This window comes from Larimichthys crocea, chromosome XIII (genome assembly GCF_000972845.2).
Source record: "Larimichthys crocea isolate SSNF chromosome XIII, L_crocea_2.0, whole genome shotgun sequence".
Classification (NCBI taxonomy): domain Eukaryota; kingdom Metazoa; phylum Chordata; class Actinopteri; family Sciaenidae; genus Larimichthys; species Larimichthys crocea.
The window spans coordinates 4,803,314-4,830,832 of NC_040023.1; the positions used below are offsets into that span (position 1 = coordinate 4,803,314).

The window sequence follows — 27,519 nt, forward strand, 5'->3', positions numbered from 1 at the left end:
TTCCCGTTCCTCTCCTTGTCTCAGGTTTATGAGAGAGATAAGGTCAGGGAGACTCCTGGTCTTGTTTCCAATCCAGCACAGAACTGTTGAAAATCACTATGAATACTGTTAGATTCAAGGTACCTGAACTGAGCTAAGTTTCATTCACTGTCAGTACATCCCACACCCATTCATTCAGAGATCTCCCAGGTAATGCTGAAATAATTGATTCTGCATTGTTTCTTACACAATTCATTGAGAGGAATGATGAGTTTGTATCTATTCTAGGATGAACCCTATGAAATCTAGAAAGAGAGACCGGTTTAACAAGAACAAAAAGGGTTAAGTTTGAGTCACAAAACCTCATTGCCAATGTTTCTGGACTTGTACTTTAGCCAGTAGAAAACCAGAAAACCAAAATTTCCTCTGCAGTCCGATTATCAACTTGAGACAAGACAGATTTTGGCTAAGCTCTATAAAAGTTACCTAAAAATTTAACAAAAAGCTAAATCATCATCAGACGGTAGCCAATAGGATTTACCTCTTTTGTCCTTATATGGACCATGGCAACCAAAGCCCATACTTTGGCCACAGATTCTGCATTCATACGCAGATTAAAGACATTATTGACTCTGCGGGATACATCATCCTCTATAATACAATGGCTTCCTCTTGCCAACAGCCCTGGCAAAGCAAGACACATTACCTCATTGTGATAATGAAGCTTTTAAGACGACTTATGCAAATAAAAGTCAGCTCAGCTAATAGGCTTAAGATTTTCAGCTCCAAAATCCCCCAGACATTATCAGCATCACATTTTTCAGTGATGACTGTTCACACCAAGTTTTTTCAATCACCATTCTCATAATAATGGGGCAAAGTAAATCCACAAAAAATTTCTTTGGCTCAGTCTCTATCCACACCCTGAAGCATAAACACTAAACTCTCACAGACTTAGTTGACGTCATGTAATCGTTTGCTAGCTTCAAGGGCCCAAAATAGAAATGGACAACACTTCTTTAAGTTCTCAAAGTATATCTAAACAAGTAAAAAACCCTCTTATTAATTAATTTATTTGCAAATATGTCTTGCCCGAATATTATTATGATTATTAATATTATTTTAGTTTGGGGTTTTCTTCATTTTATTTCTGTTTTATTTATTTATTTATTTATTTTTGCCTGAAATGTTTTAACCTGGATTCATCCATATGACGCACTTTGTTATAACCGTATTTTGGAAAAGTGGTGGAAAAGCTTAGTCTTAGTTTGGGACTTTGGGTGTTTCACAATTTACTTTCTTCACAACCAAGTCACTTAAGGGGGGTGACTCCCAGATTTGAACATTTTACAGAGGATAATGGATAATTGTCAAATACTTACTTCAAAACAGCATCATACACTTAAATGTGTTTTGTTTTGTCTAATCTTGTAGTTGCTCCTCCTTTGTTGGTCTACAGCTTTTTTTTTTTAAATGTTCAGGGTTTCCCCTGGTAGTCCTGTGTCTAATGTTACAACACTATGAACTGTGAATCCACTCAGGGAAAGCCTGCAGAAATGTGTACTTAGAGAAAGTATGCATAAAGGGCTCAAAACATCTATGAGATAGTCCTTGTGCACTTGAGAGAGAGAGTACAGTACAGTATTTTCCCTCTTCAATAAGTTTTTATTGTACAATGGTGAACAAAATTCCTGGGGAATCAAGCAAAAGAGTAAAGGGAAAATAATCTAGGCGTTATTGTGACCGACTAGTGTTAGCCCTACCAACTACACAGTTCACCAACTCAACATGCAGAATAAGCTCTCTGGTGTGATTGGGCTTTAGCACTGTAAAATATTGTGTGGCACAGTGATTGTCAGCTGAATCCATCCGTCCTACTTCCAGATGTCATCGTGAATAAAGGGCATCACCCTGGGCGTCCCCCCGCTTGATAAAACTAAGGATGGGCGCACACCCAGAGGGGGTTGGAGCATCATGGAAACTTGATAAAAATGTTGCGCGGGGCTAGAATCTTTGTTTTGACGAGAGATTCCTGAGACTATAATTAGTTACCCGAAGATCTGCAGAGTGTCAGATATATTTAGGCTAAAAAATAAAACAAAGGTGTCTAAAGTTATGGAATTTGTGAGAGCGTAGATTGATAAGACCGAGGTTTGAGTCTGTCATGTTTATAAGAGGATAAACATTCTCAGCAGGGAATTAGATCAGTTTTCCCCCACATGTACGATGATGACATGTTAGTGTCTAGGACCGAGATGGAATTTACCCATTGGAATTTACATTCCTTTGAGAACAAGGCCATTGGCTTTACCTCCCACATTTTTGGATCAACAACATGTTAAAACTGGAAAGATCCAACCGGCAGAGGAGCTGAGAAAAAAAAAAACTCCTGGTCACATTAAAATGAGATTAGATGGTAATGTGTGAGACGTTTGCTGCCCTCACGCTGAGGATCATAGTCATACACTACCTGAAGGCAGCGTTAATGTTTGAAGATTTGCTGCTTAATTGTGTTTACGGTGGTTTGAGTAGGCGGCACAAATGAAGGCTGTCATATCGCAGCCGTCCTTTGATCCTCAATGAGCCGTAGCATGTTACAGTAGCTTGATGACGAACAGAGAGCCTGAGGCTGAGGTAATACTTTTTCGCTAAATGAGTTGAGATGTGGGTCAGGGTGGGTAACTTGTGTCAACGACATAGGCGTGGTGCCCCCTGGTGACCACTGGTTTAAGGAGAAAAGAGACCCGAGATCAAAGTGGGTGGCGGGCCTCCAAACAGTTTCAGGGGACGGGAAGTGAAAAAAATATTACATTTGGGTAATGGAGATCACATAAAACAGTCTTAATGTGTGTCATTTCTTACTGTTTTTCAGAAACTAATAAATGATTAAGGACTTTGTTTTTACATAATCCGGTGTGGTCTAAAGTTATCTCAAACTTCATACCAAATATAGCAATCAGAGCTGGTTCTCATAGACAATTTCCCAGAAATAAAATAAACGTAACTGAAAGTAAAACTGAACATTACTCGAAATGATGTAATGCCTTTATGTTTTGTCTACCCTTTTGCTTCCTTCCCACAAAAATGCATAAAATGAAACTTTGAGGAGATTCCACGATAATACGGAAGAGTCTATATATTTCTTTTGCCTGAGAAAATGATAACGGGGCCCTGATGTGGTTTTTGACAAATGCCTTCCTTCTTCAGCTTTGAAAAACGATCATAACAAAACAGGACTGGATGTCTCACAAAAATTCTTTCCGAAAATGATCTTTAAATGGTGGCAGCTAAGCTGAGATGTTTGGCAAAAACAACTGTAAAGTGGATGACTAAATAAATGAATAGTAAATAAAAAAAATCATTGTATTCATTTTTTGAGTGACTAAGACTTTTTTCATTCACATTTCAACATGACAAAGCAGGGAAAACACAGGTGTAACCGATAACACTAACGATGGCTGCATTCCATTCAGGAGAACCAGTTCCAGGAAAAAGGGTCATGATTAACATCGAAATATACATTTATACAGGGGCGGACACAGTCTGCTGTCTGAGGGACAGAGGCATAAAGGTACAAAGGGCATTAGCTGTATAAAAGAAAAAATGATGCTTTTATTGTGAACCAGTTACAAACCCTGGATTCAAATTGTTAGATTATGTGAGTATAAGTACTGCACCTCTACTATAAAACATACAGGGAACTATTCACTCTTTAAGCACTTATTTCACAGAGACACATACACTGATGATGGCGATGAGAATGAGCTATACTGTATATTGACGAGATCAGTCAGGGTCAGGGTCACCCTGGCCTACAGGGTACTTTAGCATGTTTTTTTTTTTTTTTTTCCCGGAAGAGCAGGTTATCATGTGCTTAAGAGAGCAGTTTTCTGGTGTACCCATAACATGGGAACATTTGTGTTAACAGAAATCAGTGGGCTTTAAATTGAGGGCCACACAAGGAAGAAATGTTTTGAGAGAGTAATGCACTGTTGGTTTTTGGTCATTTATAGTGAGAACAAATATACACAATATGGCCAGTAGACACTATACATTGTGGTACGAACAATTGGCAACGTCCTGAGCTGTGCAGACAAAGTGCCAAAAACTGCAGTTCCTTGACAACTGTACTGAGACTGAATTTTTATATAACTCACCTGTTCAAATTTTACTAAGGATTAAATATCTGCATAATTAACAACATGGTCGCTTTGATTGACAGATAGGTGTTGTTAGAGATGGCTTGTGGGAGCATTCAGGCGTCATTCAGCCTGCCTCAGGTCTTTGCCGATTTTTAGATTAGGCACAAGAGGCAGCCAACATGTTTACCAGCTGCATATTTTGACCTACGGGTGACGTCACACGTGCGTTTTTTACCCGTCATCTGCCAAACCCAGATTCATCCATCAGACTGCCAGATAGCGATGCATGATTAATAACGTCAAACAAATTTACAGTCCTCTAGAGTCTGGTTGCTTTAAACTCCAGCCAACGATATGAGCCTTTATGTTTTGAATCAGCTCTTGTTACCTTCCCGGTAAATGAAAAGAATACCTCGAGGTTTGCGGTTTTGCCAAATGCCCTGATTATTCATCAGTGATGATGTCTTATGAACTGTTTACATTGTGTAACAGTTCAACTTATCAAAAGATCTTCTTTTGTTTTCTTTTTTTTCCACAGCAGACATTTCGACATGTCGCAGCAGGGAAAACACAGGTGTAACTAATAACATTACCGATGGCTGCATTCCATTCAGGTGAACCAGTTCCAGGGCGTCCTGCTGAAACAGAGCCACCAAAAGAAAGCTCTTCGATAACATTAGCAGTAGTTCAGTTCATTTCAGTTCCCGTAATCTACCACTAAGTGGTAGATTACGGTGCTTCCTCTTCGCAATAATAGAACCGGGCAGATCGAGTAGGGCAGAAATATCACGAACTGACACGTGGCAAAAGTGGCATCCCATGACAGCATCGCGTGTTAGGTCAATCGGCTATTGTCTGAGTTTGTCTGTGGACATATGTGCTGGATTTATGCACCTGTTAGCAATGGTTGTGGCCAAACAGTGGACTACTTACTGCCACTTCGACCTACACGAGGCAACAAATCAGAAAATCATCTAGTTTGTTCTCATTATTATTAGTATATTTGTCTGTCGTGGCACATGACACACATTCATCCGTCAGGAATGACCTCACCTGCACATCCAGGTTCATCACCTTTTAGACAGCATTCCTCACAGAAGCGGGTATGGCAAAGACACAAAACCCCCATTCTTACTTGCCGTCAGAGACTCCACCAGTGCGATATGAATCAATATGCAAAACAGTTTCACTTAAGTAAAAAAGAATTCATGTCAAACCATCTGTGACCATCAAGTCTATTTTTGACTGTCACTTCTTTTTGACCTCCTGACGTGGTGCCACTCTGTACTTTAGTATCAGATGCCAGAGGCCAGGGGAATGGTAACAAGGATAGTCTCTTCTACTGGACAAACAAACATCGCTTTGTTAAATGAGGTGTGAGGCAAGTTCATTGAAAGTTTAGATCTGTGGGAGTGGAAGCTTCTCCAGAAAATCAAACAAGCTATGCATGCCTTTTGCCTATTTCACTGTGATTAATGCACACAGACTTTGTATTACACCGATCCACTTCTCACTCACTCACTCTTTATCCTCAAGCTGGAAGCGGTGGGAGGTTGCAGAAGATTTATGGCACTCATAATGGTTAAATAGATGAGGAAGCACTTAATAAACAACCAAGTGGATACCCCAGGTGGAGAGGAATGGAGGTAGAAATTCTTATCGCATGACTTCCGCGTGTTTGTCTGACACGTGCAGATGGAAAATGCAAAACAGTCCTTTTTAGGAGACTGTCTGTGAAGATAACACAAACAATAGCATTAGCATTGCATGACTCAAGCAATGTCCTCTTGCTTTGAATTACAAAACACAAATGCACAAAGTCGCTGGTGTGGTGTGTTAAACATTAACCCACCTTCTGCACATTGTTAATTCAGCCTCTGCAGTTCCTGACCTGCATTCAGAGAGGAGTTTGGTCCCTATGAAACAGGAAGAAAGCGTATTATATCAGACTACACTCACCTTTGGCCTTCCTAAAAGTGTAAAACAACTTGTGTAAATGGGCGTTGTGGTCTTCCGTGACTGTGTTCTTGGAATGAATTTTAAATGCTCTTCGAGTTCCTCCAAAGCAAGCACAAGCTGTCAGGTTTTTTTTTCCTCTCTGACTCACTTTATCATAAAGTCTGAAGAAGCTGCAAATCAGTGCGAGCTGTCACATCTGTCCAAAACTCATATACATTCAGTCATGCATATAATGGGTGTTCAGCTCAGAATATTGATAGTAATTACGCTCAGTCAAAAACTTAGTTTTTAAATGCATTGTACGTATGCATTGTAAGTATTGCATTGTATGTCGTCCATCAACAACACACTCAATTTTATCACACATGTTGGCATATATAACTTTTAATCTCACCATGTCTCCACTATGAATGTGTAAGGCAACAAATCTATATGAAGCACGTAGTGTCTCTAGAGGGAGCTATGTGAAGTCTGATAAATGTCCTCAAGTGATGTTACCTGAGTCAGTGTCCGGTTGTCTGGACCAAGCGGCAACCTCCGTGGCCAGGAGGGAAGCCAATGCCGCAGTGCCAAAAACTGCAGTTCTTTGATTGTCCACTTGAGGCTGGCTCCAGAAGTCTCCATAAGACCCCATGTTGAAATGTCCAACTTCGCAGCAGAAATAAACATGTTTTCAGCCTGGTACAAGAAAGAGTTTTTGTCCCTGTGGATAATTTCCCCGTTCATGACAACTGTACTGAATCTGAAATTGTATTTAACTCACCTGTTCAAATTATACTAAGGCTTAAAGTTATGCATAATTAACAGAGTGACCACTTTGATTGACAGGTGGCCTATCGTTAGAGATGGTTTGTTTGAGCACCCAGGCGTCTTTGCCGATTTTTAGATTATCAAGAAGGCAGAAGTGACAGGACGGCGTCCAATCTTTATACTGTCAGTGGTCTGAAAACTACGAGCCTGTAAATATAGTTATAAATAATTTCAGGGTGTGGAATTATTAAGAAATGAATGTTTTAGTGTAGCTCTGACCTCTGTTACTCATCCCTGCCTGATGCTATCAGTTAAAGGTTAAATTATTCACTAATACCTTAACACACCCAAATTCTTGACCGAACTGTTGGCAGCCAAGTTTTGGTGATATAGGTGCCGGGTTCTGACAAGGAAGAAGTGGAATAAAAAATATGTTTTCTCTGGTTCTGCTGCATTAATTTCGACATTTTTATTACCGTCTTTTGTTGTTTTATAAGAGCAATACTAAATGGGTGAAGTATAAATTTGAGCTAAGTGGGAAAGTTCTTTTTTTACAAGCAGAACATTTTGATTATTAACTTTTTTAGTTGAAACCCTGAGAATTAATTGCCTTCTTTATATGCAAGGTTTTTATTTTATTTTTATTAATCAATTTATTTATCTAGCTTTTAAATTATGCTTAATATTTATTTGGTAGGTGAGTTTTCTGTGCTTCTTCTTTGTGTTTTAATGCTTGCATACAATAAACATTTGCATTACAGTGCTACGCCGTGATGGGTCTTCTTCACCTGCTTATCTGTGTGTTAAACATGAGATTTAGAAAAGATGGGGACAAAAACTCCACTGGGCGGCCTTTAATACACACAGTATGCAGTCGGGATGCAGCTATGAATGCAGATAGCACTTGCACATACTGACAACCATGATAAATTCATGCAAAGAGCCTAAACAGTATTTGCCCATCTGGTCCAGGTGGACGTGCATATTAACACTGTCCCTTTGCCCTTGTTGACACCGAGCTGCCACAGTCCATCACGTATTCACCTGCCTGATGGATATCTAGATGGACGTCAGTTGTATTGAATGACGAATTAAGATTTCTATCTGCAGCGTCGCAAAGAGGGCAGTGGCTGTTTACAGAGTTGTACAGAACGTTTATATTGTTGCAATGTACAACGCAGATGCAATGTAGGCGACTATCTCTCTATCTGGTGTACGTGTGCAGGGACACAGGAGAAGATGACAATCTAGACCATAATGTGAAGAATGCCATCCAGTGCAGGCATGCAAGTGCCTGTGGTCTGTTTAAAAGCAGGAGAAAGAATGTCTGGTCGTCTGGAGCCATTATTGCAAGAAAAATTACAGACAGGTCATTTCCCAATGGAAACATCGACCACATATACTGTTAAATATACATACTGCACACTGCTAAACATTTTTGTCTTTGAATGATTGGACTGCCGCTGCTTAATGAGGCTCACCTCTGCACTCGGTGTGGAAGCATCCAGGAATGCACGCTATTTTAAACAGCTATGTAACTGTTTATGCACCGGACTTCTTTTGAAGTCGTGACACTTAATCTTAAATGACTGGAAAGTTACCCATTTATGCAGCGAAACAACCCCGATCAACCCTGCTTCCTTCCTCCAGGTCTTGGCTGTTTGGTTATGGCTAGACTTCATGTTTTGATATCAGCAGGCATGTTTGGGCCGGCGGTGCTGATAGGCCAGTCTGTCCCCAGTCTGTCCCCGAGCTGCTCTGGTCCCGGCAAACAAAACCAGGAAGAAGAGGAATGTACCGAGAGCGGCTTTTACTGTAATCATGCAGCCAGTTTGGACTGGAACTATAGAACAGCAAGTGAAAACACAAAAACAATCGATGTGTCGCAAAGTTGTACACAACACATATCATAAAATGTTTTTTTTGTATCATTTGCAGGAGCTGTAACACCTAATCCAAGTGATGACACCAGTACCTTAATGTGTTTAAATCATGTTATACAGCACTAAAGGTGTACAAGTTATAAGGAAGAGAGGGGAGAGTAGTAAGAGAGTCTTATTTTTACCTCCCCCAAATTTATATTTCAGCATTCCCCTGCAGGATTTGATATAAAATGTATTAAGGAATTGCAAATTGGTTGTATGGGACAAATACCCTTTCTCTTCTACGGATTAATTTCCAATCACATTAAATGTTAACTCTCTTTTTTCTGTGACCAAAAAAAAAGGTTTTAGATAAAAGTTAAATATGTATAAAAATAAATATAAAAAATCAAATTCAGCATTTTGTTTGCCAGAAATCCATAGATTGCTAATTTTACATATAATTTCTACATTGGTAGCTAATGTAAACAATATTATTTCATGAATATATTATGGTTTTAGATAGATTAGACCATTTTTAATTCTTTACGCTTTAGCCACGTTGGTTGGTTTGTTCGTCCAGACTGAAATATCTCAGCTCGTTCTAGATGCATTGCCGTTAAAGTTCATACAGACATTCATGGTCTCCACAAAATTGATCCCAATGACTAAAAGTTATTCCCTGATGCCACCACCAAATCTTTGGCTTTTCACAAAACCCTAGCAATATCACCAGGTGACAGGTGAGGATACAAAAACGCAAAACTAAGATGATGAAAATAGTTTTTTTAAGTTAATTCTCGTACAGTCCCTAAGTCAAGCGATGTGATTGCTAATTGCACAATAAATAATGAAACACAGGTCACAGTGTCCCGGCCCTTAAACTGTACATGCAAAGACAAAAGATACGAGACGTTCACAAACAATTACACACAATCATAATTTACCATCAGAGAAGGGAAAAAAAATCAGGGTAACAACATCGAATAAGGACCAATACAGAACAAAACAACGCAACTAGTGTTATGACAACGGCGTGATTAAGGTCATAATCTCAGCCCCCATCCAGCCCATATCAGTTCCCTGCGCAAACAGCCGACATGCTCCTGTTTTTCCTTTGTGTCTTTTCCTCTCCCGGTTCTCTCCTGTGCTAAAGGAATTCAGCAGGAATGCAGAAAAAGCATCCTGTTTTCATTCCACACTCTTAGTCAGCTATTCACGCTCCGTAACGCAGGCTGGGGGATCTGAGAGTTCTTTCTGACGTCAGGGTAAATAACTAGGAAGATTTTATGAACTAATGGAGACACAGGTGCATCATCATTACATGCATCCTGCGATACTTCCGCTTCCACACGAGCACAGGTTTATTTCACCACACGTGCAAGTAGAGCCCATGATATTAACCTGTGAGCGACTTTAAAGCGTGCTAATGCCTGACTTATTATTATCTGTCATGCCTTAAAAACACTTGACCTGTAACCTAGGACGTCCTGCAGATAATTGGAAGCCAAAAGTCACCGACATCCTCTTCAATAAACACTCTGTAAGCTCACGTCCCTGTCGGAGAACAGCCTATCTAAAGTAAACATCAGCGTATGGGGGACAGACGCCCCTTCATGGAGAGATAACCACCACACATTACATTTCTGGACAAAGACATCCTATGTGTAGTAACCACATACTTCTTTTAATGCGGCTCTCTCTGCCCCGCAGCTGCAGGTTCACTGTGTGAGCACATGTAGAGATAACCACCCATCATTTTGGCTTGGTTACACCTTTATGCATGTTTTCACAGGTTTATCACTAGTATTTTTCAGCAGTGACAATGGAACAAAGTTGTTTTTTTGTGGCAATCGTTACATATTGACAAAAAATGGAGAGATGAGCCAAAAATCTTTTGTAAATTTAAGTCACATGTTAATCATTTCTTAAATCTTAAATCTACTATTCCACAAACATTTTGTGTCATATAAATTCTTGCAACGCAAAGAGGAAGGAAAAAATAAGGCTGCACCCTTAGGTCTTGTTGACACACCAGGGAGAATTATCGAAGGGCGCTTTCACACCTGTGTTTGGTTCCTTGGGTCATGTTCGTGTTCGTTTGTAAGCAGGCTAGCAATGAATGTGTGTGTGAACTCACTCGTGAAACTTTATGTAACGACTTTATGAAGCAGGTTCACGCACATGTTTTATTTGTTTTAATGTTTTAAGTTTAATTTTTAGGTCACGACACCAATTCGTGTCACACAGACACAGACTTCAGAGCACACTGAATCAATTAATCACAACAATGAGTTTTTGTTGTTGGTGGTGGTGAAATATCTACAAAAAAGACACAATAGAGAGCGAGACATACAGATAATAACATAAAATCAGCCTCATGGCGTAGAAATTAGATTAGATATGTGTATGTTTGGGTGTTGGGATGTGGGGCAAAGACATGAAAGAACATGGTGGTGATGTAATTAATGTGAATATAATAACTATAATGGATTTGATAGAAGTCTCAAACATATATCACAACTATCACAAAATCCTGATGTTGGCCCATTTGTTTTCAGACCACAAATGGAGAACATCAGAGTTTGAAGTTGTCGAGTTTGCAGTCTTGTCTTTTTTCCTTGTATTTTCCCTGTGTTTGTATGTCATGTGTCCCCTGTCTGCCTGTCTTATTTCTCCTGTAACTCTTGCATTCATCCACACCTGCCCCTAATTCACCTGATTACCGCCTCCTCCCACTGCACTACCTGCATGGCTTCATCCTCCCATCACTGCCCCAATTCATTGCTGTAACCTTTGCAGTACTGTAACTAGACAACTTACAGCTCAGAACATACTCCGTTTGAAGAATCTTTTGGACCTTGATTTCTGTATGTCTTCATTGACGTCCACCTTTTGTTTTTTTCCCTTCAGTCCAGCCACGTTCACCTGTTCCGCTTGCCCTTTTGTTTGTCCTCCATTCTTCACCCACCCAACCTGAACTCGTCCCTGGACATCGCCGTCACTCTACCCCTTCCCTGCTGTGTTACTTTTGTCGTACTTTTTGTAATAAACTTTCTAACCCTATTCTTGCCTGGTGTCTGCATTGTGGGTTCAGTGGTCTGACCAATCAAACCCTCAACAGAAGTCGACGATATCCGACTTTTCAACAGTCCTGTTTGGTCAATTATAGATTAATTAATATAATTAGACTTGCAAAAATAATCACAAGAACATTGACTAAAATCTCAATGACGAACATTCTGGGACATGATAGGTCTACAGTGGACTAAGTTTTCTTATTAGATGAAAGATGAAGGAAAACTTTGTATGTCATTTCTACACTGACATACATAGGGGAATAACAGGTTATGACCATACTGGGCCTTTTTTAAATCCACCCTGTTGTCCCTATAAGACACTTAAAGTCTTTTATTCAGATGTACTGAAACGACTTAACGGCTACAGTTATTTCTTAGTTTACGGAGCAAGCATTGTGTTTTTAACAATTACTTACTGTCCATAATAATCAACCATATGTGATTAAACTGGCAGTAAGTTGTGTGTCTTCTGTGTGCTCAAAAGAAGTTCAGTTTTTCTTCTGAAACAGTTGAATGCATGCATGAAAAGAAAAGAGAAGATATATGTAACTCTTTTATCAGTATTGAATAAGTTCAAATAATTGTTTGCTGGAAGATGCAGCTGAAGATCCCATGAGCACCACAGCGAACACGTATAATGAGTCAAATAATAAATTACCATCAAGCCACAGAGTATGTTCTTGCATTTTTTATTTTGCCATACACGATTCAGTGCATCATTCATACAAATATAAATACATCTCTGAATAAGTTAGAGAATAAATAAATAAATTGTTCCATTTACAATAATTGCCATCATTCAGCTTTTGACGGTAAACTTGTAAGCTGGTAAACTATCCATCATTTACAGCATTGAGATATGTGAGGAAGAGTATTTTAAACTACAACGAAGTTTTATGTGTCCACGAGTTGACTACAATCACACAGGGCAGAGAAAAAGTGCAGTTGAGAGTTATAATTTCCCAGTGGCTAATTACAGAGGAGTTAAGTGAACATTTGTCAGGGGAGAAAAACAATTGTTGCATTTTTTGGCAAGCTGAACGTCATTGAAACCTTCTGGCTTATCTTCAATCAAAACATTAAATAGGAGCTATGCAATAAACACTGGGAGCCAACACAATGGACCTACTGTAGTTGTTTTGCTAGGAGAAAGTATACTGCATATGTGCGTGTGTAGAGGACCTGACAATGGACCTTGTGTAAAGCTAATTGTTTGTTAGATAATTCCCAAAAAGATGACCTTCATTTCACGATGAGGCAATGTGTGCCAAAGGTGAACAAGCTGCCATTTTGAAGCACTGCCTGATAATTAAAAACCCTAAACCCCTAAACCCTAAATATTAGGCAGGACAGCAGATTCCAGCTCTGATACAGAGGAAATTCAACCAAAAGGTCAGCAATGGCACAATTGTTTGCAAGGCATTTAACAAACAATTCATAACTAAATACAGAGTTGATCTGACTCTGCAATAAAGTTCCTACAATCCTGGATCTGTCCATTGAGATGAGTCAAAGGTCTGCTTTGTTCTTAGACAGTAAAGAACAACGAATCAGTGACTGATAAGTCTTTCTTGATGAGATTAGTCAAAAGGCTGGAAAACAGTTTCCATGTTCTTTAATCGATCCTTCCTTGGCATGTGGAGAATGTTTTTAAGCTCAAAATGTCTCTAAAAATCTCCACCCAACATTGTAGAGCCTGTCCTTCTGTAGGGCTTCTCTGTTGGATAGCTGCCAGTCATCCAAAGCTTTGTTTTGCTGATCAAATGCTTGATCCGCTGCCTCTTTTGTTTTCCCCAGAGTTGGTAAGACTCTCGACATGTTTCATAACCTGAGTACTGAGCACTGAAGGCAGCTCGAGGAGTCTTCGATCGATGGAAGTTCAATCTCTTCTGGTGTTCGCTCAGTCTTTTATCTCCTTGTTCTGCTTTTCAATCTGTTGACCCCACCTGGGCTCTCATTTGATGACAGAATAACTTTTGCAAACGCAATGTTGGACTTGACCAACGATCTGCAGGAAAAACAAAAGAATACAGGTAAGATATGTGTCATATGTCTTAGAAATGCCCATTAAATGCAGCCGAATATGGATTTGAAGGTGATCTTTAAATTTTATTTCATTTACCTGAAAGATTCCAGCAATTTGTTGCTGTTTGTGCTTGCAGATTTTACAGATGAGTCCACGATATTTGTTGTTGGATTCTCTGAGCTGTGGACAGAAACAGCACCATCATTAGAACAAGAACATAACCCTGCCAGTACCTCAGGGAAGTAAACCTGTACAAACTGAGGGTTTCTCCTGTGTATTATGACACTACTTGAAGCAAAGGTAGTTTGGGGTTGACCCGGTTGACCTTGGAATGACAAACTAATATATTTTTAGGTGCCTTATGGGCAGGAATGCAGGGCACACCTTACAAAACACCACCTAGGATAACATCTAAGAGATAGCGACTAATCCATACTGGTGGTTTCATGAGTTCAATAGCACACAACAAGCATTCCCTTGAGGGAATTGTCCATATATAGCAACATTGCTAATAAACTCTTAGTGATTCCTTTCAAAGCCTTCAAGGAAATGCGGGCCATTCTCTGCACTATGACTACTACCCCTATGCTACAGTAACGTTATCACCAACTGAATCATTTTGCCTCCTCTCTGACTCGTCCTACATCAACATACTGTTTAGGCTTGACACACATGACTGACACTGGAAGGAGACACCAAATCTACTTTGATATTATCTAGCACCCAAGAGAGGGTACGTGATGGGAAGGACTTGTTTTGCTGAAGGTTCGAGGTGGATGGAAGAAGGAAAGGGCGGCGCTCACCTTTTGTGGCAGAATCCGGAGCAGGTTTTGTCGGCTGGGTTGCGGCATTCGCAACGGTCAGTTGAACGGCGGCGCCGACTCAGGGGACTTCCAAGGCCATAAGGAAGGAGTTTACTGTAAAAGAGAACATAACTTCTTAGGATAAAGCATCTCTTAGTTTAGAAATCATCCCTGAGCGCTGTTGCTTGTTCAGGTTTCTTGCGTGTCTAAAGTCCTCTGCAGCCTCACCTTGGTGTGTTGACCCAGATAATATCCAAGTGGCAGAAGTAGATGCATTCTTTATCATCCCAGTTGTTACAGGAGCAGCGTTTGGTCCTGACGCGATGTGGTTGCGGAGCCTGAGCTGGCAGCTCTGCCCGGTCTGATAAGGGGAGTCCACAACCTAGAAAAACACAAATGATCCCGAGATTAAAAAGTGCCAACTAATACTTTGCAGTATGACTATGCACTCTGTGATTATCACGTGTAAATACACAGGAGCCCACTTGGCGAGCTAACACCCACTAGTGCGGTTAAACAAATGTGATTAACGGTGGAACATATCTATCATATTATAATCAAAGTCAACAAACCTAATCCAAGTCAAACAATCCTGCAAGATGTTGAATAAAAGTTTTATCAGTAATGCTGAAGTATTTATTGATAAGAGGAAAATACTCTCTTGAGAGAGGAACCCCATCTCTTGTTTTGGAAAACCTCAAACCCTAACTTTAAAACCATTATCTAAACTAGATATTCATTGCAGTCAAAAAAGAATTAATTTCTAATAATTTCTTTTACTGGATTTCACCCATAAAAATATCTAGAAAGTTGTCACAAATATTTGAAAATCACCCCTAAAATGCCAGGAAACCAAAGGAAAGTTACTCACCCTCATGCAGAGCCATGCAGATGATGAACAAAGTCAGTGTCTTGCACATAAATGAAGCCATCATCATCTCGTGTCTGAAGTCCTGATGCGTGTCAAAGAAGCAGCAGTCAGTTTACACGCTCCAAGAGGTGTAGGCGAGAGTCTTTGCAGTTGAGGCTGGAGAACAGCAACAGGTGCTTTGTGTTCACTCTCCTGCCAGGACATCCTACTTATACCCACTCAGAGGGTGATAACATGTTATGCCCCTCCTACCTCCGTCTCTCGCCTGTCTATGCAGAGCAGTGTTGTTACACAACACACACATACTCCACCTGCTCCCCCCCACATTCCACAGCAGTGTCCTTAACATAGAGTCAGCGCCCCCAACAGGTCAAGACGAGCCAGAACCTCATATTTCATATTTTCTGCTGCTATTTAATATATTTTAACATTTCCCATCTAAGAATGTCTGAGACTGCCATACCAAACTGGAAGTAGTGTACATTTATCGTCCTGAACAAACGAAAAACAAAGTTCCAGGACAAGATGATTTTGAGCGTAGTAACAACAGTGATTATGTGAAATTAAACAAATTTGAGGATTTCTCTTGCCTTACGTAGATTGGTGTATTTATGGATTTTAATCTGCCAGTGTGTGTGGATATGAGAGAGAACGAAACAAAACAGTGCTTGAAAAAGAAAAACAAAACATGAATCAAAACAAAAAAAAATTTGTTGACACCAACAAAAAGCCTGATAACACTGGAATCTGAAACAGCAAAACAAAGAAAGAAAGAAAGAAAGAAAGAAAGAAAGAAAGAAAGAAAGAAAGAAAGAAAGAAAGAAAGAAAGAAAGATATCAAAGCTTCTATAATAACATACTTGACATAATCTCTGGTTCACCTTCAGTCTAGGCTAAGACTGCTCAGTAAAATCCCAAAATGATGTGCTTGAGTTTTCCTTTAAATTTTGCCATTATGAGCAATTTAAACACTTTAGAACAGATTAGTTCTAAGCAGATTTAAATATTTGTCGACTTCTTTCTTTAATTGGCATTTATTGAATGACTAACATTGTAATCATATATCATGAACAAACGCACAAAGGTTTGCAAAAAAAGTATAAATTTACTGTTTACACACATGTACAAATCATTTATTATAAATAATTATAAATGTGTATTAAGACATTTATAAGCGCTCATTCAATGCATCTTTCATCTCATGTTGTTTGCTCAGTTGTTATGAAAAGTAACGTATATAAAATGTATAAATTCTGGATTAATACATGTAATAATACATATTTCATATTTTGTATTCATAGAACACTTTTCATATAATTACAGCAGTGTTATATCATCAGTAATTCATGAGCTGTTTATATAGAAAAGACTAACAAACACATTAACAGTTATAAATCAGCTTGCAACTACATCATACATTATTTACTATTTATTCATTGTTCATATACAGCTTATTGGATCTTAAATGACTTGTTTAAACAGCAGGCTGTAGACTGTCATCCTGAATAATGAGCAGACTTATTACTGATTGGCAGCAGATGATTGTCACAAAGACAGGAGTCATGTGAGGCCATGACATGCTTTGTGTTATTCTTTTCTTTTTTTTTTTCCAGAGGCGTTGGGCATGCAGGATGAGTCTGGAGGCGGCAGAGGAAGAGATGAGCGGTGGCAGTAGAAACAGACAGAGGGGAGGGGGGGTGTTTGCATGTGCCACACGGCTGATACGAGCATGATGAAGTCAAGGAGAGCATGTCAGCACCCCCCGCAGGAAGGTGAGGTCATGGCACAATTGTCCCACACATCCCTATAACTGGCACACGAACAATATCTCAGCGTGTAACATGTTTTGACCTTGGTAAAGAGATACGCAGCCGCCTGCTTCATCAGCTTTCTGCAACACACATACATCACGTCTCTGTCAGTTTACACTGCCTATCTCTGACAATAACAGACACCATGGATTCGACCACAGCGCAGCCACCCACACAGTCTAAACAGTTACAGTAAGTCCTGCAAACACCCTTAGGTATCCTCTTATCAGCTATAGAATAGAATATATAAGTGAAATCCACAGGTATGAACAATCATAAAGGACTTATGACGTACGTGCATCTGATAACGGGAGGGAAGAATGAATGGATTAGGATGAACTGTACGAAACTCGACACAAAGAACAAATCAGACGGACGTGTAATATTTAAACAGCTTGTTTTTATTCTACTGACTTTAAAGGCTTCATATCAGTCAGCTATTTTTATTTCATATATTAAACACTAAGAACAACTGGTTCTTGATAAGTGCTCTGGAGAACTTTTCTTATCCTGAAGAACCTTTTTTTTTGCTCTTTAAGATTCTTTGGGATGATCTGGTTTTGATAAAAAACCAACAAAGAGACAGTTTGAGGACCTCTGCACTGCCTTTTTTTTGTGAACCTGAAGTACGTATGGCTAAATGTGCAACCTGTCAACTAAAGAAAGTTCAAATGTTTCTTTGAAGAATGAAAAAAAGGTCCCCTATGGAAACACTTCAGGTTCTAACATGAACCTGTGTTTTGTATTTTGTGTATATGCCCTTATTGTGATCTCATCTTTCACCTATTGTCAAGATTTTCAAATGAATATACTATATCATTCTTTATCTGTTCTTTTCTATTTATTAAAAGTAAATATTCACATAATTAAATAATAGTGATTTGTATTCAAACCTTTTTATATAACTCATCTATAATACATCCCTTTGTTTAAGTCCCTTAAAAAGAGAAGAGGACCCATTCTTTAAACCTCTAGTTGTTTGTTAATTTTGAAAGAAACTGTTGTAATCTTTTTCGTTTTGTCTGTATTATATCTAATTTGTGAAGTCTTATCTTCATTCCTTCCTATTGGCTTTCTAGTACATGTAATTTATGATGACAATTATTGTTGAAAAACCACAGAATAAGGTGTAAAGTCAGTTCACTGATATATTTTCTTTGAAATGAAAATAAAGAGTTGCTTTTGTTTTGAGCGGGTCACTCTACCATAAATGGTTTTAAGTCCAGCCTAAGTAGACGCCGGACCAAAAAAACAGGAAGGGGTAGGCAACAATTGGTCATTGAAGAACTTTAAAGTATGGAAAATCTTACTAATGTCGAGGCATTTTGCATCAGAGCTGCAGCGGAAACCCAGAAGACAAACAGAGACACCTACAGAAACAGGAAAAAACACTGCTGAAACACGCATTTGTGTGTGTGCGGTCATAGTTTCTGAGGGTTAAGGGGTGGGGGAAATGCCTTAAGGATGTCACAATGCAGGACGACTGGCATTTGACCAAGTATTTGTTACAGTGAAAAGAAAATGCTCATCTAGAGCAAATATTTGTCCAGTGCTGCAGACAGGAGGAATGGGCTCAATCTAAAAGGTTCCCCCTCCCCATCATTTCCCCTTCCCCTGCTGCTCCTGCTTTCTCCAGACAAGACAGCAACACAGTGACTCTGCAGTCGCAGTGTAAAAAAAAAAAAAAGTGCCCTTATCTATTTCCCACTTCCGAGGCCGACAGAGGAATGTGTGGCGGCACAATGACAAACAAATAGCGGAGCCGCGATTGCAGAATCCTTTGAAATTCCTCCACGATGAGGTGAAACATACGGGCTGTGACACAATAACACACAAACAAGTCCTCACATTTTCCTCATATTTAAGACAAAGTGAAAAAAAAAGATATAAAAGTGTACTTTTATGCAACTGGAAATTCAGAAATCATGACATGAAACAGCAAAATAGCGGCACATTGATTAAGTAAAGAGCAGATGTTTATCTGTTTACGTTAGCTGCAAAGCATGTCAGTAACCTGTAATATTACTTTAAGGGGTTATAGTTAGTATATTAAAGTACATTTTCTGTTTCTTTACGCATCCATGTCCTGGAACGCTACAATGTTAAATATATCAGAGTGAAAGATCAGCAGCTGTGTGCTGGATTTGGGAAAGTCCACACCATACAAGAGAACAAAAGATAATGTTTTCCAAAAACGTCAGTACTTATCCTCGAAGGCTTTTTCTTTTGAAAAGTCAAAAGTGAAACTATCATGTATTTTCTTATAATATAAGTAATACTTGGGATAAATAGTTATACACTGCAAGACAAGATCAATGCTGTTCCCTTATTTATGTCTTGTCTCATTAAAACATTAAGAGGTCTGCCGAAGTCAACATGTTCAACCAACTCATGCCGTCTCTCAATTTGGATACTTCTGTTAGTACACTCCTGTTGTAGTACTGTGTACAGTATGTACTTCCTACCTTAGTAGCTTTTTCTTCTTCTAATTGCAACCATGCTGGGAATCAGCGCCAACATTCAACTGCCAAAATATAACTATAAAACATACGTACACCTTTTATTGGTATATTGCCGTATTCACCACAACTGCTTCAGCCCCAGCAGCTTCCTCTGCCGCCACGTTCACTATGCTGGTGGTCCCTCGACTTCTTCTTCGTAGCCAAAATGGTGTCGAGAAGCGTCCGACGTTCCACACTCAACTTTTAGACCGTTATGACTGCACCATTCAGGTACTCAGTACAATTTTTTTGGCCTTTTTCAAGCTTTATTTTTGACAGAGACAGCTGAAGAGTGACAGGAATGTGGAGAGAGAGAGAGATGGGGAACGACGTGCAGCAAAGGGCCACAGGTCGGATTCAAACCCAGGGCCTCTGCTCAGCCTTCGTACATGGGGCGGACCTGTTCCAACTGAGCTAATCGACACCCCAGTACACTACATTTTGCCATCATTGTCACTGTGTATGTACTTAAAATAACAATGTGAGTATGCAAAACTGAGACACAGCAATGGAGATGACGTTAGGCTAAGTAGATCTGATCAGATCTACCAGTGGCAGGTGCAATGTTGGGCAACTGAGGTGACTCAATAAATGAGACATGTCTGGTCTTCCTCTGTCTAAAATGAAAGAATGTTTCGAGTGTGTCACCTTTGGAAATGGCACGCTTCATACTGAGCTTGGCAGATGATGGCAACAGAAACTAACGCTAACGCTCAGGTCATTTCTACTGTTTGTTTGGTGACCAAAAACTAGTGTCAGTAAATTTCAGTATTAACAACAATTTAATCAAATACGATCATTTGACATGAGCTATACACAGTTTGTATCAAACCGCTCTGAATACATAACACTGCAAAAGTAGTTTTCCTGTTTTTTCTATCCTGTCAACGTGTAAATGAATGACAGGGATACAGTTCAGAGAAGAGTTTATCTTTAACTAAACCTTCAATGAAACCAGTAAGACTCACTCATATTGACTCTAATTTAAGACTTTACCACCGTCAGAAATGTGACAGCACATCAGAGAAGAATGTCAACATGCTATCCGTTGAGGAGTTTAGGTAAGGGAAGAGCAAGTAACGGTGACTCACAATAAGACACCCACACAACCCTGATATGAGTGAGGTAAAGAATATGGGCCAAACCCTTGTATAGTATGAGTAGATGGAGGCTTTAATAGCAACATCACTACCAGCATGTCCAATACAAAAACACAGAACAGAGCCAGAAACCAATGATGACCTCGGTATTCGACATGAGTGATGAGGGTGTCTGCTACACCTGTCTGCAATGACTAGTCAACTGTGAGCTCTTACCCATACCAATTAGATCAACTCATTTGAGTAAGCATGAAACTGAAATTACAGCTTTTATATTCACACAAACTTCAGCTGAGTCACATCATGTGTAAATGTCAAGATCTCTCTTCTAAACCTATCACAGCGACTGAAATGACATTATGATACAGATACATATCTATATCAAATATGTATGATTAAATCATATAAACTTATGGTTCACTTACTAGATTTTTATGGAGCTTTCAGTTGAATCCCATGGCCTTGTTCAACAAACGGAGCTTTCTCAGGTGTCATAGAGCACGATCGGCTGATTGAAGATCACCGATGATACGATCAAAAGCTCAGGAAAGAGTGAAAAGCAGTTCAGTTTAGAATATTTTATTATGCAGAACATTATTCTAGACATACAATGTCTATATGTTGTTGTTATTATTGTTATAAGTGACAGTATTATTAATAGTAGAGTAAAAAAAGCAACTAAATAATTAGTAATGTTTAATTTATCCGACTGATGAGTCGTTTAAAAGCATGAAATTTTATTTTTGATGTTAAATTTTTATTTTCTGAGTTGTTTGTAATTGAACTGTAACAACAAAAGGAAGAGACGGAGGGAGAGAAGCAAAATCCTCAAAAAATAAATCATTCCTTTTATGTCCTTAACTCTTTTATTAGCAGGTAACGTGATGCTTAGTTCTGTACTTTTGCGCTCTTACAACTTACATAAAAAAGCCTTAAATTTTCATATACTTCATCTTTACAGCAATTTTTTTAAATATATATGCAGACTCCTGTTGATTTATTTACTTTGCATTGCCACAATAGCAAACATCTATGACCTTCTATCATAACAGAAGATATCTTTTATCTTATGTATCAAAGTAAACAGATCGCGGAAAAAAACAACACTTACTAAAAATAGTAATGATGGAGAACATTTCTCGTAAAAGGAGACACTTTTAATATTCCCATGAATGAACATCTGACATCATGTTTAAATGTCAAGCTTGTAATCGTTATCAAAAATGGAAAATGCATCGTGTAGGGTCAGGACTTTCGAAAACAGGTCATGAGAAACTGGAAAATAAGCCTAGTTTGTTTCAGTAGTAACAGAGAAAATGTAGGGGAAATTCAAACCACTTTTGTGTTTATTGTTTTCTCTCAGTTAGGATATTTATCTTTGTCCTTGACCTGCTTCCATGAAACTCCCTCGTTTCCACCATTCAAATGCCCATAAGTTGCAGGAATCCTCTGATGGTATTGGTACTGTTTCCCTTTGCACACAGGAGAAACTCCCCCTAAAGTACGTCACCAATCTCCTCTTCTAGTGAACCTTATCACACCACTACTCATTCTGAAAGGAGTCAGTGAATAATGTCGACAATCACAATATATTTGCGTTGATGAATTTCAAGGGAATATTTGGCTCTTGATATTTCTGTTGCTGTGGTGCCACAACACATTTAATCACCTTCACCACCTCCCTCATGGGCGCTTATCTGTGCTGACAAAAGGGAGGTATTAAAATTCCTCCCTCCACACCTTTGGTGATAATAGTTTCTATCGCCACTATGTATGACTATGGAAATACCCAATAAAATCCCTCCTCGTCTTCCACCTTCCTCCTGTCCCCCTCTCTCGGATTATCCCTGCTGCATGTGTGTCATCTCCTGGATGATTTATTACAGGAGAGGGTTTCAGTATATGGGCCAGTACCTTCCTTTAGTGTGATGTCATTCCTTTCGCTTCACAGTCTGCGACTTAAAAGCTGCATCCTCCTGCCACCCAGTGGTTTCATGCGGCATCTTCACTTCTGAGAAACAAAAGACGAGCTGGCTTTATGACCAACACGTCAGTAGAGAGGAGAAGAAAAAAATGCAGATCAATGCAAAAAACAACAAAATTAAATGAATCAAGGCGGCCCATGAAACAGATTTGAAGGAAAATGAGTGTTTCTAATTGGAGTGGAAGTGGAAAGTCAAGTACAATCTTCGCCATAGCCACAGGGTGGTGCCACAATATCTGCAGGCGAAGAACAAGAAGAAACCTGATTGTGCCTTGAAAATATGAAAGAAAGCACAATTGTACAGCTGCATTTTTGAGCTTTTTAAAGGGTCAGTTCATCCAAATCATCTTCTGAAAATCTCTTATAGAGACAGCATGAAGTAGTTTTTAATGTGACCTGTGAATACATCAAGGCTGGCTCAATCTCTTTGTGGTATCGGCTTGATCCTGGATCAGCTGTTCTCACAAAGCCAAACGGCCGCTCTGTTGACTCTGGGTTTATTAATTGTTCTGTGAGCTTGTGCATGTGAGAAAAAAAAGGCACGGTACCCCACAAACATCCACTCAATAGAGCCTGAACATATTATGTATTTATTAAGAAACAGTGAAACTGTTGATTACCGTTGAGAGTAATGATTCAAGTCAAGTGAAAGCACAGCACTGTGGTATGAAGAGCAGTAATAGAAATAGCTGAAAATGAGACAGTAACCAAATACTAAAGTGTGGATGTTAAAGACATTTGTGTAAAACACTGTTTGAACAGTGAATGTTGACTATATTGCCAATATAACTGACCAAGCAAAACAAACTTTCTTCATAAGTACATCCCTCGATACTCTTTTGTGCAGTGTAACGACCAAACTTGAACCCTGTAATCACGGTGACTTGAACTTATTTCAGATAATTAGTGCTGTAAGTGAATGTATGGATGTAGATGTTAATCTGTTTATTGCTTTTCTTTTACTGTGTCTGTCTATTCATACATTTTAATGTTTTATTACTTGTTTTATTAGTTTTCATCTTTTCTCTAATTCTGCCTCTGGTGTTTCCTCACTGCAAACTGATAAAATAACTGAGTGTCCTCAGTATTTTGTTCACAGTAAAGTCAAATCTGCTAAGATGCAACACACTATAAAACAACTTTAACATATCAAATATGACCAGTCAGGTGATTCATTTTTGACTTCAGCTTGATAATACTCTTGTTTGTTTTGGTTTGTACCTGTGAGTAAGAGCCATTTAAATCAGAATGGCTGGCTGCATTTTTAATAAATGGATCTCTGGGTGTGTTGTTCTCTAACTTTGTCTACTATCTGGTGACATTTAAAGAGTGGCATCCAGCCGTTAGTTGCTAATTACAAACATTGTGGCAGAAAGGAACAACAGTGTTTTGTAGAAACATGGCAGTTCAACATGGAAGAGGACCTGCGGCGCCGGTGGATATAAGTCTCATTCTAAGGTAACAGAAAACATAACAAATCATATTTTCAGGTGATTATACACCAATGAAAACACAGTTATCCATGTTATATTCCATTTGTGTCATATTAGTAGTACTTCTGTAAATAGAGCCTGCTAAATCTTACACACTTGACCTTTGAAGTGTCATTTTTCAATGCTTTGAGCGTCATGAAGAAAATTTCAATTACCCTAACTGTGTTTTGTCGAGACTTTGATCTCTTTGAAAATGTGTTTTTCGGTAATTTGGGTGACCAGACCCTTTACCTAAATGGACTTTTGCTTTTAATGTGAATTTGGCAGCCAGAGTTTTTACTTCATGTCTAGAAGGAGAGGGTGAGATGTGGGAGAGTATTCAGTTGGTTGCAATCTGCAACTTCACCACTAGGTGTCGCTAAATCTTCTAACAGTTTCGGTGGAAAAAGACCAATCACTAACTCAAAAAAAAATTAAAAAGCCACACACGTAACACCGTTTTAATATAAATCTGTAAAAATGAGAAGTTTAATGGTAAACATGAAAATGACAGAGTGATTGTATCATTTATAAAAGCAACAACACAAAAATACATGTATCTGTTTATGAAAAAAACTGCACCGTAGCTACCATGTACATGAAACAGGTTTTCCTCTGGGATATCAAATTATTTGTCAGTGCACTCCAAATGTCTTGATCTGAAACTTCTTTTCCTAAAGACATTAGAAAAGGAGGTGATCGTAACCCTGCTTCTTTGAACACAAACAAAGACAACAACAACAACAGCAACAAACAAAAAATAAAACAACAACAAAAAAACTAAAAAAAAAAAACCTGACAAATAATAATAATCACAGCCTTTAAGAATGACATTTCAAACCACAATCTTGACATAAAATTGCACTTCAAAATACTGGTCGGGGTGAATAAATATTTGTAGTACCTTTCTATATCCATTCTGGTAATACAGTACATTAACACAGCAATAGTATATTAGAGCTGTCAAAGGGGTTAATAGGGAAACTGATTAAAACTTTGTCTATTTTCATTCCAGCTGCTTTTGCATATAGTACAGAATTTGCATAATAGCACATAAATAAATTAACACCGATGACATCAAACAGGAGGGTAAAAAAAGATTTACAAAACATACTGCATATCTAACATAGTGTCTATATATATTATTCATATAATTACATGATAGCGTCATTCAGAAGCGGTGCTGAAGTGCTCTTGCCTTTTTGTCCTCGGTTGTCCAAACCAGTGCTGTGTTTTTACACCACGCTCTGATTTTTAGACGTTTGCACTGTCCCTTCAGACTCTCCCTCCTATCAGAGTTGTGTCTGGGAGGAAGGAGCCTTTTTTTGGCCTTGCTTGGTCTCGGGGTAAACACAACTCTCTGTGACATGTGCGTCTGTGTTTACCTCCGGACGCCTCGTCTCTGTCCCGGGACTCGACGGTTGTTGTTGGACGCTGAAGCATCCACGACTCTTTCTGTGTAATAGAGCGTCCGATCGGTTGGTGCCGGATGTCCCCCCTAACGCTCCGGGTTCTGGCGGGCTGGCTGGGCTGCTGGGCGACGTCTCTTTGAGAGTATCCTGGCGCTGCAGCAGAGACAACCTCCCCTTCGGAGCGTCGCTTAGTCTCCAGGATGTCCCCGCGGAGTTAGCTGTGGCTGCCGTGGGGCTGCTCACCAGGCTGTACAGAGGGAGGAGGGACCTGGGCTGAATCATGTGAATCCCCCCGATGGGAATCAGGAGGCTCGGGGCTCTGCTCGGCTGCTGGGAGTGCAGAGGGAGGTGACTCAGGAGGTTGTGGGCTCCGCGGGGCCGCGTGAGATGTGGGGTGATGTGGGTCAGACCAACCTCATCCACGGACTAGTGCAAAACAAGAAGAAATGGAACTTGAATGGTTCTGCTGGGAAACTGAAAAGACAGTCAATGCCAATGAAGCAGATTTAATATGTGGTGTGGATCAATAACAATGACTCAACAATCACTTCGACTTGGACATGCAGTGTATTATGAGTCTCCCGAACCATCAAAAAGTTGAGTGTGGAGCGCCGGACACTTCTCACCCTCAATGGTCACCATTTCGTCCACACTAGAATTGCCTGAGCTGAAGTGGTTGCAGTTGGTCAATACCTCAATATACAAATTGTACATATGTTTTATATTGAGATTTTGGAAGTCAAATGTTGGCCGCCGGGTTGCAATTCGGTGAAGAAGAAGTGGAAAGTCCCGTGCTTGAATTGAGCCAATGCTACCTTGCTGAAATGAGTGCAGGAAGTCTAGAGTGTACTACATGGAAATGTACTGATGGAAGTTTTGCGAATTTATGCACAGTATGAGTCACTTTTTCAAAACAGCGGCCACTGTGGCCACAAGTGGCAACTACGAGATAATGCTGAGTTGAATTTCTCGTTCCTTGCCGCAGGTGTAACAACAGTGGTGTCAAAGTTGAAACAACTGGAGGTGAGTGAAACACTGGGTTTTAGCCTGCTGCTTTAAAAAGGCATCGTTATGACGCAACCTGCCTGAGAGCGAGGGGACGGCAGGCAGGAAACAACAAACACCTCTCTCCTGTTGAGGCACTGAGGTTGAATCCAAATGTCTGGACTTCCCCAACACTCACAGACTCACTGAATTAACGCATAGCTAGGAAGTGCCGAGAGTTTGCTGAGGATGCAAACTTTTGTAACGTGAGTTTTCGAGCAGAGAAAACTAGGATGCAATAATTATAACGTTTGATATAATAATATCAGTTTGTTTGTTATAATCTGCGACTGAGTCAGGAAAGGCTTGATGTTCCGATGTGAGAATCTTCCTCTTCATCTGAACGTTAATATAAACAATAAACCTGAGTGTGTTATCTCATTGTTTTACCTCTATATCTGTTTTAAACTGAAGCAGCAGAGACTGCATCCATTTTGCTTAAATTCATATCCATGGAAACGAATGAGGAAGTCCTATTTAAAAGTGCATTTCATCCCCTTGTGGCCAAATGTCCTTGAAAACTAAACCTGTGAGTTCACTCTTTTTCATTAAAACGAGTTAAACTTCTTTTATTTTATTTTATCACGCCAAAACAAGTAGCAACAGTAGCCAGAGAAGCTAGTTACTTTGCTAATTATTGGCTAATAAACCACCAGGGGCTGATTAAACCAGACCTGAAGTTCTGGATTGCAGGATCTGGTTTATTTTCAAAATAAAAACACC

At 39.4% G+C, this 27,519-nt stretch overlaps 2 protein-coding genes across 4 annotated transcripts in view; both read right to left on the reverse strand.

The window, feature by feature from the left end:
- Window positions 1-12,454: 12,454 nt before the first annotated feature.
- Window positions 12,455-15,722, reverse strand: edn2 (endothelin 2). Its single transcript, XM_010739868.3, has 5 exons — window positions 15,473-15,722; window positions 14,830-14,983; window positions 14,602-14,715; window positions 13,895-13,978; window positions 12,455-13,780 (listed from the first exon to the last, which is right to left on the reverse strand). The coding sequence occupies exons 1-5, from the start codon at window positions 15,537-15,539 to the stop codon at window positions 13,681-13,683; spliced, it is 519 nt and encodes a 172-aa protein (XP_010738170.3). The 5' UTR covers window positions 15,540-15,722; the 3' UTR covers window positions 12,455-13,680.
- Window positions 15,723-25,351: 9,629 nt separating this feature from the next.
- hivep3a (HIVEP zinc finger 3a) overlaps window positions 25,352-27,519 on the reverse strand; it is a 37,342-nt gene continuing 35,174 nt past the window's right edge. For all 3 annotated transcript variants that reach the window (XM_019258551.2, XM_027287025.1, XM_019258543.2), the window contains one exon: window positions 25,352-26,178. In XM_019258551.2, coding sequence (XP_019114096.2) covers window positions 25,633-26,178 — 546 coding nt within the window. In that variant the 3' untranslated portion in view covers window positions 25,352-25,632. The remainder of the gene's footprint in view (window positions 26,179-27,519) is intronic.

What these genes read in the sequence shown, in the direction of transcription:
- edn2 (XM_010739868.3), bottom strand. Translation starts at nt 15,539, where the DNA reads ATGATGATGGCTTCATTTATGTGCAAGACACTGACTTTGTTCATCATC. An exon ending in CTGCATGGCTCTGCATGAGG is followed by an intron (nt 14,984 to 15,472) that starts GTGAGTAACTTT and finishes GTGTTTTTCTAG; the next exon opens with GTTGTGGACTCCCCTTATCA. An exon ending in AAATTGCTGGAATCTTTCAG is followed by an intron (nt 13,781 to 13,894) that starts GTAAATGAAATA and finishes TTTTTCCTGCAG; the next exon opens with ATCGTTGGTCAAGTCCAACA.